A 15,330-nucleotide genomic window follows, 5' to 3' on the forward strand; every position below is an offset into this window, starting at 1 on the left:
TAAATACTTGCATTTTTCACAGGAACATTTATTGTTTTAATGCTACAATTAAACAGGAAAAGAAATTACTTAGTTGAAGAACAAATAATGCATTCAAAATATTTTAAATCAATGCTGAACAACCTACCAAGACATGTTGCCATAGGTTGTGTTGTCAAGGTGACAAAGCAGTTCCAATGTCTGTGGGTTGCTTGATGAATCGTCAGGAGATTCATGACTGCCTGATTCCAATTCCTTTGGCATGCGCCATATAGCAGCACATGTTAGGACTTTACTATCTGAAGCTAAATAAAAACAACAACAAAATTTTACTATCAACAAATATTTTAGTAAATGTAGAGAAAGCAGAACTCATCGTACTTTCAGAGGCAAAAGTTTGAACATAAATACAAGGACTCAGTTATTTAATCACCACCTCAGTTGGCATATTACTTAGAAGTGAATAGAACAATTTTCAACCCAAACTCCAATGGTTTACATTCTATTTTGTAGCTCTCATTTGTACAGTGATACCTGCTTAATTCTGGACTTGTGCACAAATTTGTAATCTTTTGTTAATGAATGTGTGCATATTAACTTAAACTGCAATTAAATAGGTAAATGAAGCAATACCGTGGAGGATGCTATGGCACCATTTTCACAATCATCACTGAACAATCAGCCCCAATGCTGACAAGCTAAAGAAGTAATCCTCAGAAACATTTTTAAAATACTGATATCACTTACAAAAATTAAAATTGATCAAAGTTATTGATGGATCGTCTTACGTTTTCAGTTTGTTTTTGCCATCATCTTAGATGATATAGCTTTAGAAGAGCCATAGGAAATTACTTTAACAATTGTGTTATGCAGAAAAATGTGTCAAGAATATGGGACAGATAAAGGAAAATTAACTGTGTCAAGTCAGAGTGTTCAACTAGTCAGGATCCCCTGTTAAACTGGCCTTAGATATCTGATAGCCTGAAATTAGCTTTTGAATGGGATATTATATAATACTGAAACAATCTAATCTTGGACAAAGAAGCTTAACATCTTGGATCTGAATAGCTTTTTCAAACTCACTACCAAATCTCAAACAGATAGATTGGTTGTTTCATGCATTTTGTGTCATTCCAAATTTGGTTTTGGACATTTATCTCCATATGCTTCTCTGCCTTGATATAAATAATTTCATAAAAGGTATTCACTCCTTATTTAATATAGTACTAAATTAGGCCAACGGTAACTTGAACTTGAGCTTCCAACTGATAAAATTAGTTAACATTTCACAATTTATGTTGGTAGAGCAATTAGTACAATGGTAAACAATATACTTGAATTCCTAGTAAAATTATTTATTCTTGTAAATATTTTTGCAGATTTGAATTTATTGATGGACCAACTTTTGAATTGACTAAATTGCAGACATCACACTTGACTCTGAATTTTGAGTCAAACTTGTAATTAGTAAGCTAAAAAAAGGCACTGCAAATTTTATACAGGGAACTACAAGTATTTGTGTTATAAATTTCATAAAGTTGCTTCTGAAAGTACTTCTGAAACTATTAAAGACAAATTTAATATTTTATGTGCTCTAGTCTCCTTTTCATGTTTTTATAAAAATCTTGTGATACTTGTTGCTTTGCCCTCCCCACCTCAATTCTCTCCTGAATGTAGTTGATTCTGTGTACAAATCCTTGGCTCCTGGAGTCCAATCAATCTATATCCAAATTACTCCATCCATAAGTACTTTTTGATGGTAAAAGTGAGCAGAGTATTTAGGTATAGGTACCATCACAGTGAAAAATTGCAAGAACTACACATGCTGGAAATCAGAAACAATACAGAAATGTGCTGGAAAAACTCAGTACATTTGGCAATTTCTGTGGACAGAAATCACAGTTAACATTTCTTCTCCAGTGACCCTTCTTCAGAACTGGTGGTAACTGGGATCAGTTGTTTTTTCATGTAGAAGACAGTGCAGGGGCAGGGGTGGTAGGGAAGAGGAGTAAATGATTGGTAGAGTTAGAACCCAAACAGAGAGAAAATCAGTTGGACAGACCAAAGAGTGAATAATGGTCAGCCTAAGAGAATGAATAGCTGCTATTGGGGACTATTAGAGGCTGACAATGTGTTGTGTGTAATAGCAGACCATGTGATGACAAAACCTGGGATGTGAGGGTGGGGGAATCATAAGGAATGTGCTCAAAGCCTAACGTTGTTTAACTCGACATTGAGTCCAGAAGGCTGCAGGGTTCCCAAATGGAAAATGAGTTGCTGTTCTTCCAACTCGTGTTGAGCATCACTAGAATGCTGCAGCAAGCCTAAGACAGAGATGTTGGCCAGAGAACAAGTTGGTGTATTGAAGTGGCAGGTAATGGAAAGCTCAAGGTCTTTTTGATGGACAGAAAGTAGGTGTTCTGTGAAGCTGGTTCACCTGGAGGGTATATCGGAGCCCTTGGATACTGAGGAGGCAGGAAGTAAACAGGCAGGTGTTACACCTTCTGCAGTTGCAACGCAGTGACATAGGGCTGTGAGTAGATGCTGGAAGTGGAGGAATAGTGGACAAGGGTGTCCTGAAGGAAATGGTCCTTGTAGTAGGCTGACAAGGGAGGGGAGGGGAATATATGTTTGATGGTGGCATTCTGCTGGAAGTGGCGGCTAATTAGCATCTGAATGTGGATGCTGGTGAGATGTAGGTGAGGACAAGGGGAACCCTATCGTCTCTATGGGAAGGGAAAGAGCGAATGAGGTCTGAGGTATGGGAGAAGGATTGGAACCAGCTGAGGGCCCTGTCAACTATTATGCTGGGGAATCCTCGCTTGAGGAAAAAGACAGACATTTTGGAGGCCCCCCTTGTCAAAGTTAGCATTATCAGAACAGATGCAATGGAGATGGAACTGGGAGAATGTGACTTCTCCAAACTTGCTAGAATGCAGTACAATTTTTACAGGAAGCAGGGTGTGTGGCTGTACGGTCAAGGTAACCGTTGGAATCGGTTGGTTTGTAGTGGATTTTAAAGGCCAGTCTATCCCCAGAAATGGAAACAACGATGTTGATGACGGGAAGGGAGGAATCAGAGATGGACCAGGTGAAGGTGAAGATGAGGGTGGGGTAGAATTGAGCAAAAAGAATTGGTGCCACAAAAAAACAAAAAAAATGGAGAAAATGGGCCCAATTTTAGAATTCTTTATCTGTGGGTTTCACATTACCTAACCCATTTTAGTTAACCTTTTTGTTTTGCAACAAGATAATAGGTAATTGGGAGTTTCGGACAACCAAACATTGTAATGAGCAATTAGCTCAGAAGTGGCTCTGCCAGAACCCTTTATACTGTTGATTGGGAAATGATATGAAGGAAAAATAAAACTGCTTAGAAAATGCATTATAAATTGCATTTTTAAAAGCATGAAATAAATTCAACTGTCGGGTTAATACTATTCCAAAATAAAAATGGTTGTTAAATGGTGGAACATTGTTAAAGTATTTTCTGATGCCAAGGCTTAAGACATAATGAAGTTATAAAGGTATAGGAGTTCATCTTTTAATTTTATATGAAAACATTTTACAAAAATATTTCAACATCTGAAATAGTACATTAAATTTAAACCAAGAATTATTATTTCCACAAGATTTTTGAAGGATTATACCTGATAGATTTTGGTTTGATGTGGCATATGCTGTAAGTATTTACACTTTATGACAGGTTAGCTTTTGATTTCAAGGAGCTTTAGCTGTTTCTGACCACTTGCCAATAAATAAGAATACCATCTCGAAGACAAAAACAGATTTCAAGTATTTCTATGAAGGCCTTGGTAACATTAAAGATACTGCCTGTGTTTGTTTGCACAATGCATCTGCATTTTGTCCTATCAGATGCAGGAAGCTAATGTCCTCGACATTTTAATTTAGCTATTAACCACACACAGGCAGTTCATTCCATTTAATTTGATACTTAGGGGTGTGATGCTTTGCCTCATTTCATCCCAAATGTTTTTTTTTAATTTCTTTAAAATTTAATGATTTGTTTGAAGACACAATTTCAAAATTAAATCTACTAACCTGGCTATCTATAATCTTAGCAGCCAATTTACCAGTCATATCTGTCATTGTTGCGACCTTTTATACTCTGTACCCATCAGATTCCTTGCTTTTATTTCAAAGATTCCCCTGTGTACTCAATTTAGAACGGATAGTCTAGTGGTAAGAAAACCTGCCTCATCATTATTAGCAAGGAAAAAAATCAATGGAGCTGATCAGAGACAGTCCATGCTGCTGCAGGGATAATATGCATTCAGTGCCACAGAAAGAAGGGCAGAGAGGAATCAGAAAGCAAGACAAAGAACAAGTATAAATCTGAGGCAAGAAAAACCAATGCAAGAAGCAAATGGATGTGAGGAAGAATAGAAAAGAGTAACTGTAAAATAAAAGAGAAAAAACAAAGAAAGGAAAGGAGATAGAAATGGGGAGGCCAAAGGAATTTTTTTTATGCAACTTGTATTTATTGTTGTATTACTGGCATGCATAAAATAAGATTTGTCTTGTAAGATTATTCAGAAAAAATAGCTCACTCCTCACTGTTAACATTTTTACACTGAATTCTGACATTTGGGGCATGTTGCTCCTTCTGGCCCCATCTGCCTGACATCCTTTTCAATAAATAATGAATGCAGAGAATAACCCCAAAGTATGGCAGTACAGTTTCTGCTAGGAATATTTTGAACTGTTACAAATTAAAGACAACGGTAGGATATTTAGAGCAGAAACTGTTTCCAAAATAATTTCACGAGTATCCCATCCCATCATCTTAGTGCTTTAAATGGAGAATTTCCAGTTATCAATATCATATTTACGTTTGCAGCATTGTACAAAACACACAGATCAGTTTAAATCACTCAATAAATATTTCAAAGTGTATTTCTTATAAATTACAAATCTCCTGATTATCCAAGTGCATTCTTAATTTCCTGCACTAACTCAAAGCCTCAAGATTATGGGTAGATTTCTGTTTACATTGTTCCTGAGCTGTCAAAAATTGTGCTCTTTGGAATGGGGAGCTGTCTACATCTTTAATGATCACAGCAGTACAGATGATCCAGGTCTGCCAAAAGATATTTACTTTTTATGCAGTTTTTTTTAATATTCAAATTTGGTCCTTAATCATATGAGCAAGAGGTAAGATATGAAACTTTTACGCACATAAAGTTCAATATTTTGGTTACCACAACATTTCAAATTTAGCCAAGCACATCATCAAATTCATGCCTGCTTCTCTTACATGAGGAGGCCCAAGAGCAATCTATTAACACACAAACTGCATGTGCATTAGCAAATCTGCACATCATTGAAAATACCTTTGGATCTGTCAGCCCTCTGTTTGGTGTGGTGTTGTGTTGAACTCTGCCTGCACCTGAACCCACTCACCCTCACTAGGTAACAGTTCAGCTCATTGCAAGAGTACTTTGAGGTAATTCTTGGAAGAGATTTGGAAAGACTTTACAATTGAGTTGAAAAAGAAATGGAACTTAATATGAAGGAATTTACAGGATTTGCTACCATTTGTTTAATAAAGTGCAAATGAAAGGTATAAAGCACCCACTGGACTGAAGTTTGGAAGGGCTGCTGAGGCAGAAATGAAAAGGGCAAACTTGCAATTTCTCACTGCCAGATGGTGCCAGTTAATGGCATGTTGAGACTTCAAAGCAATGTTTAAACCATGTGAAATATGGTGAGTGGGAAGATTTGTCAGAAACCCACCTATAAATGGTGGGTAACTGCCTATGTTCCTTAAAGGGTCCAATAAGGTCACTGTACAGATGTTGACCTACACCTTTGAGTTCGCAATCAGGCCACCACACAACCCTCTGTCACTGATGCCGAATCCCGGCTGACGAATGGAGGTGACATCCAAGCAATACTTTCAAGGTTCAGAACTCTATGTAGTATTTTTTTCTTAGCTGAGGCTGTAGAAACAGTTTCTATGCTCTATGACTCTGAGATCCTTCATCTCCCTCATCCTCATCAACATGTCGCTCCTCGTTGATAGCAGCCACAGTAACCAGTTAGTTTCTAGGCTGATGACATTCAATAATGCCTCTCTATAATCTGTCTTGGTAACTCCACAATCTCAGTGATATCGACGTTTTGCACAACATCCAGTCTTGCAATAGTTGCACTTTGCTACAGTGAAACATTCAAAACAAAGAAAGTAATTTTCTTTGGCCGCGACAAGCTTTGTGCTTTTGCCAGTGATGCTATTATCTTCACAATCACTGACTCAGAATAACCCAGACTGTTTGTAATGTCAGTCCTATTTAACCCCTTATCTACAATCACAAAGACAATATATTTCCACCTATGAGACATTATCTCCTGCTGCCCTTGATTTAGCTCATCAACAAAAATTTAATCAATGACATGACTACTCTGAAGTGAATGTGGACAGCTTCAGTTCCTCCTTGCTTGAGCTCATTCTAGCTCCACTTCTGGTGTTCTTTTACATAGTAAATCTCACATTTCTATTTTTTGTTGCCCGAAACTGACTCCAAGGCCTCCAAAATAAAATGTTTACATGTATATATAGTCAGCTCTGCTATTAGATGTGTTTCTTTAATGCGAATTGGCTATAACGCGATTGAAGAATTTAGGCCATTATTTGTAGAACGTGAACTTTCCTTACCTTAAAGGCTATAATGTGATCTTGGTCCCAATGGTTTAAGTGATGCTGCTATTACGCAAATTTCTTGTAATGCAGGCTCGCAGGGGAATAGAACAATCGCATTATATCAGATCAGACTATATTCAAATCTCTTTATAGTGTCCTATCTCTGGGAACCTTCTCCAATCTTTTAATTTAATTCAATGGCACAAAACATTGGAATTCACGTTAGCTAATAAAGCTACCAAAAGAAACTAATGCTTTGAAATGACATTACATCTCATCTCTTCAATCTACTGAAGATGCATTTCAAAACACTGCAGTTAACTGGCGAAATAGTACAAGCTAACACAGAATGGCTGCCTGTGAGTTTATAGCTATAGGCTACAGTTTTTGTGGCGATGAATTTTCAATCTTCACCAGGCAAACGAGGAAGAATAAAATGTAAACTTAATGGCAATTAAATTTCAATTACATTTGGCACTATCTTCAACTAAATATGTCAGGAGTACATGAGGAAGCTCTGCAGTTGCTAAACTTTTTCTTTAAAAATAAAATTTAAAAGATGTAAGTTGCAGTTATTGTACTTAGTTAATTTCTGATAACAAGCTAGCATTTCAATGTCAACATTTAGTCACTTGATTTTTTGCTCTTCATTATTAATTAACATATTGATTATATTGCCTGTACAACTCTCGAACCTCAACAACTGCAGTCACAACTTAAAACACAAGATTATAAACAAACAGTGTTGTTGCTTTAGAGTCATAGAGATGTACAGCATGGAAACAGGCCCTTCGGTCCAACCCGTCCATGCCGACCAGATATCCCAACCCAATCTCGTCCCACCTGCCAGCACCCGGCCCATTTCCCTCCAAACCATTCCTATTCATATACCCATCCAAATGCCTTTTAAATGTTGCAGTTGTATCAGCTTTCGCCACTTCCTCTGGCAGCTCATTCCATACTTGTACCACTCTCTGTGTGAAAAGGTTGCCCCATAGGTCTCTTTTATATCTTTCCCTTGCTTTCTGTAAATGTGTTCCATTTGAAATAACTTTGAATTTATTATATTTTCTTGGATACCAGAATTGCTTCCAATTCAATATGAAGTTCTTTTGGAAAGCAATGGTTTTCTAACATTTCACTCATCAATCGATATTCAGAAATGTTAATCAAATGCGTTTACAGAAATTAAAAAGTTAAAGGAGTTAAACTTGTCAAATAAAGAACTTGACATAAACAACTTACAAAATCTAGTAAGGGAAAATAGTTCATAATATCTTCAGTTCTTTTAGTCCATGTTTCTGAAATGCAAAAGCTGTGGAACACAGTCCCCCATTTTAAAATGTAGCTTATTTCATCCAACAAATCAAAGGACAAATCAATCTACTACACATACTTTTATTGTAGCATGTTGCCAGAACTCCTTTATCTGTAGGGCTGGTACTCATGTGCCATATTTCTCCTACTTGATGCAGAAGGACGTTCTTGTTAATAATGTTATTTTCATCATCAAAATCTATGATGTGTATCTAAAAACATAATCCACATCCATAAATTAGTAATGACATACTGACTGTCAGATTGAAAAAAAATTACACTCTAAATTAAGGATTGGAGCATTATGCACTTTGATCAATAGCAGCCTTGGAGGACAGGGATTGTTTCAAGAGCACAATCAGGAGTCTGAAGGAAAGAAGAATGGTTTCATGGGGTGGTGCACTGAAGCTGCAAGTCATTGTTCTGGTCAAGGATAATTTCATCAATCTACATGGTACTAAAGAGTTCTTCATAAGCTGATGCTGTCATTTTGATCAAGCAATTTCATTTCATACCCATAAAGAGAATACGTTTTCCTTTTCTTTAAAAGACTCACATGAATGATGAGTACATTTTTTTTAAAAGGAGGGACTATCCTTATTTAACTTACTTTCCTCTTTAATATTTTCTGCCCCTGTTTTGAAGGCAATGATATTTTCCTGAGATTCAATTCCTCAACCACAATCACCACTCTTGCATGTGTCCCCCAATAGCAATTACTTATACGTAATGTACAATTCCAGACATTGGCTGGATATTTATTTTTGTTCTTGCACAGATATGCATTTCTAGCTGAATCTCTTGGTGAGCACTTAGGATTAGGATCACAGGCTGTTTTGCAATTCCCCACCTCTTTGGCACCATAAACATCTGTGGTCTAGCTCTTGCTGCAGATGAGATCAGTGGTAAAAATCTTGGCCTACGTGAATTTGAATGGGTCAGAGAGAATGATCCATAATTAACATTATTATCGAATGGGCAATAATATAGTAACAGACATTACATGCTTACAGTATTTTGGAAAGTGTGATTTTCAGTCCATTGCATGCATAATTTCACAACTTCCTATTTTGCGATTCACTTTTTTATTTATGACATCATTTATTGATAACCTCAAGATAATTTCAAACCAAAGAACAGGCTTTTGGCAGGGATAACTTCCAGTATCTAGATCCAGGTGTATTTGATTACACCTTCACAGCAACTATCAAAAAATTGGATGGATTCCATCACACACTTACAAAGAAACTCAATGAATTGTCCTTCAAACGTGAAATCAGGTTCAGTTAAAGTCAAGTGTTCAGATGAGCATCATTTTTTGATACTTGCATTACCCAAGAAATCCAGCTTGCAGACCCATGTAAATCTTCCCTCCCAGGATTTCTGAAGAGCAAGTACATAAGTAAAACATTTAAGCTAAGAAAAATGTATGATCAATAACGTGTTGCCACTCAACTTAACTACCAGAACCCCATTAAAATTATGCAGGAGCCATACAGGTTATACCTGGAGTACTGCCCTCATTCTAGTCAGTGAGACACATGGGGAACATTCAAGCTGTGGAAGCTTTCTCATCTGTCATTTGAAAGAACTAAGTTATGAAGAAGAGTTTGGAAAACGCAGTTTGGAGGTAGCGATATAGATAAAGCTTCTTTACAGGGGTATGCATGTATTAAGTGGAATGGAAAACATTAATCCCAAGCTAAAATGTAATTGAAGAACTAGGGGACATATGGATACACTAGCAAAATGCAGATTCAGCACTAACATCAGACAGTATTTGAGAAACAGTGATTAACCCATGCAAAGACTTCCCAGATATATAGTGTTGGAGAAGATTGTGTGTTTCTTCTCCACACAAGAAGAAATGCTGGAGGGTTAGATGAACTTCCTCACATTCATTCATCTTTGTGAAGTGCCAGGGGTTGGCTTTAAATGCATTCCATTCCTTCTGGTCACTGATGTCAGCAAAATATATACAAGATTTTTAAAATTATTTTAATGAAATGTAGGTGTTACTGGCTAATTCACCATTCGTAATTGCCCTTGTGAATGTGGCGGTAAGCTGCCTTCTTGACTAACTCAAGTAAAAACTGAGGTCTGCAGATGCTGGAGATCAGAGCTGAAAATGTGTTGCTGGTTAAAGCACAGCAGGTTAGGCAGCATCCAAGGAACAGGAAATTCGACGTTTCGGGCCAGAGCCCCTCATCAGGCTCTGGCCCGAAACGTCGAATTTCCTGTTCCTTGGATGCTGCCTAACCTGCTGTGCTTTAACCAGCAACACATTTTGAGTTCTTGACTAATTCAGTCAAGAAGGTGTAGCACATTGCTACTCTGAAGTGAGTTTCAGGACCTTAAACTCTGCAACAGGGATAAAGTGTGGCTTGGAAGAAAGCTTGCATGCAGTGATATCATGATAGAATTTAACACTGTTTGAGAGAGACTTGGGAGAATCCAAAACTAACAGACTAAAATTAAGACGGACTCAGGAATCCTTTAAAAATGACAGACAGAACTCAACTTTATGATTTGAGCCCCCATTCCAGATTCTGCCCATTTTCACCAGAACAAAGAAAAGAAAAAAGCTTTAAGCAGGTCAGTAAGGTCAGAGTAAATGTTTTATGTAGAGTAAAACAAATCAGTGGAGCCTTTATGATCTGAAGGTCTGTTTCCATGGTCTGATAATGTAAATTTTTATATGTCTAAGTAAATGTATGATACATTAAAGAACAATTCTTTTTCATCTGATTAGTTGTAAAATCAGAAATTGTACCAGCTAAACTGAAATTCATTGCTAAACTACACTGACAAAATTACTTTACTGGGTATGTCCCAAATTAGAACCCTTTATCCCATATAAAGCTTTAAAATTAGCAACATATTAGACAGTGGCTGGAGTGGTGTGATCAAAGCATATTTAACACTTTTTACCCAGACTCCGTCATTCAATTTTTTATCCTTGTTTTCAGATTAAGAATTTATAATCTCAAAGCAAAGCATTCATCTTGAAGCCAAAATGAACTAGTAAATTATGAATGTCTACTTTAATTAATGGGAATCCTAGACGGATTTTGCAATAACAGATAATCACATAAATAAGCTATAAATAACGTCTGTGTTCACAAAAATTAACTGCTTTGCATTTAATTTGAAGAGTATTAAATTGGAAGCATAAAAGTTAAAATGCAGAAGGGACTACAAAAGAACAAGTTATAACTCTCTCATGTCCCTACCTCAAACAGGAGGCCTGGGTTCAAGTCCCTTCCGTTCCAAACATGTATACAATGATGGCCTCTCTAAATAGGTAGTCTTAAAAAAAGCTCCCACTTGTTCATTAGCTTTTCTGAAATCCGTGCACCTCCCAAATAAAACGTTAAATAAAGACTCTCACTAAAATTTAGCAATAAATCACAATTAGGAGATTTGAACCGTTGCTAATTCCACAACACCCAATTACATTTCATCATCTCATTCAACTGTCCATTACACAACCATGAGCCTGACAGCAAATGGGTCACCAAATTATGATAGTTGTAAGTTACACTGAGCTTTATCCTCCCTCAACCAATATTTACTAACGTGTGTTTCCAATAGGAATTAGTAAACAGCAATCAGAAGTGGGACGCTGGATCAAATTTTCCTTTGCTGGGGGGTCACTGAAGTTATACTTTCTCCACCTCACCCAGCTGAACTGAACCAATACAAATCTGGGATCTTCTTGACTTAAATAATTTTGTCCATTTGTAAGATAAATGTACTAAGCCATAGGAAACGTAAGCCATGAACACTTGCACAAGCTCATCCTTTGTGTTTTGCCAAACTCTGCCACGTGGCTTCTCTGTCTTTCTACCTTCTTCAAAACGAGCCTTATGATATTGACAAAATTTATCATAAACGTGATGATAGGGTAATTTTTTTTAAACTGCTGCTTATTGCTGATTTTACACTGTACTGTTTTATTAACGTATTTTGGAGGAATGAGAAATGGTAGGTATGGATGTGGGTGAGTGAAGGCAGGAAGCTATAGTCTGTGAATCAAAAACAAGAAAATTGCAAATTTAGGTACTCACAAACTAATAATTCAGAAGGCCCCCAACACGTGGAAATTCTAACCTTTTGCTCTATCATGATGCATGTGAGAGGCATACACAAAGTTTCATATACAGACAGAGTGTGCTACTTTGTTCAAACTAGTTAATGGATGAAGTATTGACATACATAGAATTTCATGCTTCAGGATCTAAAAAGTGCAAAAAAGATTAATTGTATCATCTCCAAATGATTGGCTCATATTCAAATAGAGTGAAAAAAAACCCTGACAACTCATGTAAGTTGGCTTGAAGTTTAGAATGCTTTCAATATTTTTCATAACTAAACCTGGTGCAACTGTCACTGTATTGTTCTCTATGATCAGTCACTATACAGTTCTCACATACTTATTTTCTCTGTTACCTGGGCATCAAACAGCTAAACTGAAACATTCAATAGCTGTCAGGCAAGAACATGAACACTGGAAGAACACAGCCAAGCAGCAAAGGAGGAGAAAGGGCAGGGATTAGAGATCAGAATATAGGGATTGTGAAGTCGAACGTCACAGATCTGTGGATGGTCTCCATTACAGATTAATGAGTGTGATCAGAAAACACAAAGTAGCTTGCAGAAAAAGCACAGAAGATGCAGTGAGACAAGTTAAAGGCTAGGACATAATTCAGAGGTGGATTTGGTGACAGAAAGAGACGGCAGATCATGAAAAGTATCAATCAGTTGGTAGGAGGAATGCTGCTTATTGGGGGAACAAGAGCACAGCAGTGAGAGAGTGAAAGCATGGAGTGTGATGGAAACGGATTTAGTGCACATTGTAGATTTTGGAAGGAAGGAAGAGATTATGTGGTTGGCATTTTGGAATAAGCTGAAGTGGAGAAGCAAGTTTATTTCAGTATGCCAAACAGAAAAAGCTTTCTTGGTCCTCTTGGCCCACAGGCAATGCTGAAAAGGCAAATGCTTGACGAATCAAGTTATTCTCACTTCCCTTCCATTGCTGGGATTCATGGGCCATGGAAACTTTGTTCAATCATTATTTTTAAAAGTCTAAATAATTTCATAGAAACACAATACACGTTATTCTAGAAAAAGCCAGTGATATTTACCTGATTATCATACTTCAAAGATTGAGTGCCTACGAGGAACCTGACTGCATCAGTTTCTGCAGTTTGTGGTGTTAAAGCACGTGCCTGCAAAATAAACAAATATATATCTGTAATATTGTGTTCTGTCCTTACATCTATGTCATGGGTTTGCTTTCTGTCAACTATAAATTTAGGAATCATATTTTCCACAACCCAAAATATAGAAACATCATCATCTCAGCAAGACACATATTATCATAAAATAACTGTTCAAAGCCAATTATTGAAAATAACAATGTTGGAAAATGAACCTGGTATGTACACTGCTGTGTATGCTGCAGTCTCCTTTGGAGACAAAGCATAAAATACAAGCAATTGAAGAATCTCAACATGTGGAATTGTCCTGAAAGTATTCCACTGGATATTATTACATTTGATTTTACATTCAGGAGAAATGTTTAACTACGAGCAAAATTGATCACTTTACTACCATCACTCCAGTTCTTGAACCCAAATGTTGGACAGAATGAGCCTTGCAAAGATGAATAGTAGCAGAATTCATATCTGCTGAGAGAGTGATGATAGACAAAGCAAGAGACATACACACTTGCATTTATTTGATTCTGGGCCTATTTAAAAATCAAATATTTGCATTTATATATTGTCTTTCTTATTTCAGGAAATCCCCAAGTGCTTTACATAGCTTCTCAATTACTTCTGGAGGATTGACTATTATTGTATTGGCAAACACAGTGGTCAACGTGTGCTCTGTAAGGTCTCACAATCAGCAATGAGAGTAACAATCAGTTTATGTTTTCTGGTAGTGATGGTTGAAGGATAAATATTGATAAGAACACTAGGAGGACTTGCTTGGCACCAGTGTCAAATAATTTGGCTAACTTGCTTTTGAGCTTTTATCCACCTCAAACAAACATTTCACCTACAAATATCAAGTAAAATATGTAAATCTATTTTCAATATAAATTACACTGTGAATCTTCTCTATGTCTATCAATCAATATACTACCATTAGGAGTCATCTGGCTATTAGGTTAGATTCCCTACAGCGTGGAAACAGGCCCTACAGCCCAACCAGTCCACATCGATTCTCCAAAGAGTAACCCACCCAAACCCATTTCCCTCTGACTAATGTACCTAACATTATAGGCAATTTAACATGGCCAATGCACCTGACCTGCACATCTTTGGAATGTGGGAGGAAACCAGAGCACCTGGAGGAAACCCACGCAGACACGGGGAGAATGTGCAAACTCCACACAGACAGTCGCCCGAGGTTGGAATTGAACCAGTAGGTAGTAGTGCTAACCATTGAGCCACCGTGCCGTCCCTACTTTTGATTCTCTTTTACTGCTTACTCACTAATCTCCATAACAGTAAAGTTATATGTAAATAGTACCTTGAATGAAACAAAATGCTCCAAAGTACTCCACAGTAGTGTTACAGAACAAAACATGACACCAATACACAACAGGAAATATTAGACCATATGACAAAAGGCTTGATCAATGATCAATGCCCATTTTCTTGCAACTCTGTGGTTGAACTCCTCCAAATCAGGTTTCCATACTTCTACAATTCGAAGAGGATCCTCAACAAAACCACAAATTCCAGTTTATCTAACTGTGGTAGTCATGAACTATCCCTCTAATCATTTTTTTAAAAAATCTCATTGGACATGATTATCATTTATTGCCCATACCTGACTATGCTTTGGAGGTGGTGGTGGTCCACCTTCTTCAACCACCAAAGTCCACATAGATACTCTCACAATTCTGTTAGAATTTTTATTAGACGTTTTCAGGTTGGTTTGATTTCAGAGGCAAGCTAAGAGTCAAACATACGTCAGTCAAACTGGGTAGGATGACAGATTTTCTTGACTGAAGGACATCTTAACCAGATCGGTTTTGACGATATTTCCTGTTGTTTCACCATTATCATTACTAATAAGTTATTTCAGATTTAAATTCCCTATCTGCCATGTTAGGTTTTGATTTTCTGGATTTCTAGTCCATGTTCTTAGATTATTAATCCAATATCGTAAACATGAAACTACCGTCCTGACATTATACTACCATTTTAAATCTGAATGCAGTTGACCATGCCATACTTGTTCAGCACTTCTCCATCTTCCACATGGGTATGACCACTCTCCTGTCAGTCCATTTCCATTACCCAGGTTCAAGAGAATCATATGCGAAAACTTGCTGCTCCCTCACTGTTAAC

At 37.1% G+C, this 15,330-nt stretch overlaps 1 protein-coding gene across 3 annotated transcripts in view; it reads right to left on the bottom strand.

The window, feature by feature from the left end:
* Nucleotides 1-15,330, bottom strand: part of eipr1 (EARP complex and GARP complex interacting protein 1) — an 84,661-nt gene that overhangs the window by 61,779 nt on the left and 7,552 nt on the right. For all 3 annotated transcript variants that reach the window (XM_060821679.1, XM_060821676.1, XM_060821668.1), the window contains exons 2-4: nt 13,108-13,191; nt 8,040-8,172; nt 128-284 (exon numbers count right to left, since the gene is read on the bottom strand). In XM_060821679.1, the coding sequence (XP_060677662.1) occupies nt 128-284; nt 8,040-8,172; nt 13,108-13,191 (374 nt within the window). The remainder of the gene's footprint in view (nt 1-127; nt 285-8,039; nt 8,173-13,107; nt 13,192-15,330) is intronic.

Source organism: Hemiscyllium ocellatum, chromosome 3, assembly GCF_020745735.1.
Source record: "Hemiscyllium ocellatum isolate sHemOce1 chromosome 3, sHemOce1.pat.X.cur, whole genome shotgun sequence".
In the NCBI taxonomy this organism is placed as follows: Eukaryota; Metazoa; Chordata; class Chondrichthyes; order Orectolobiformes; family Hemiscylliidae; genus Hemiscyllium; species Hemiscyllium ocellatum.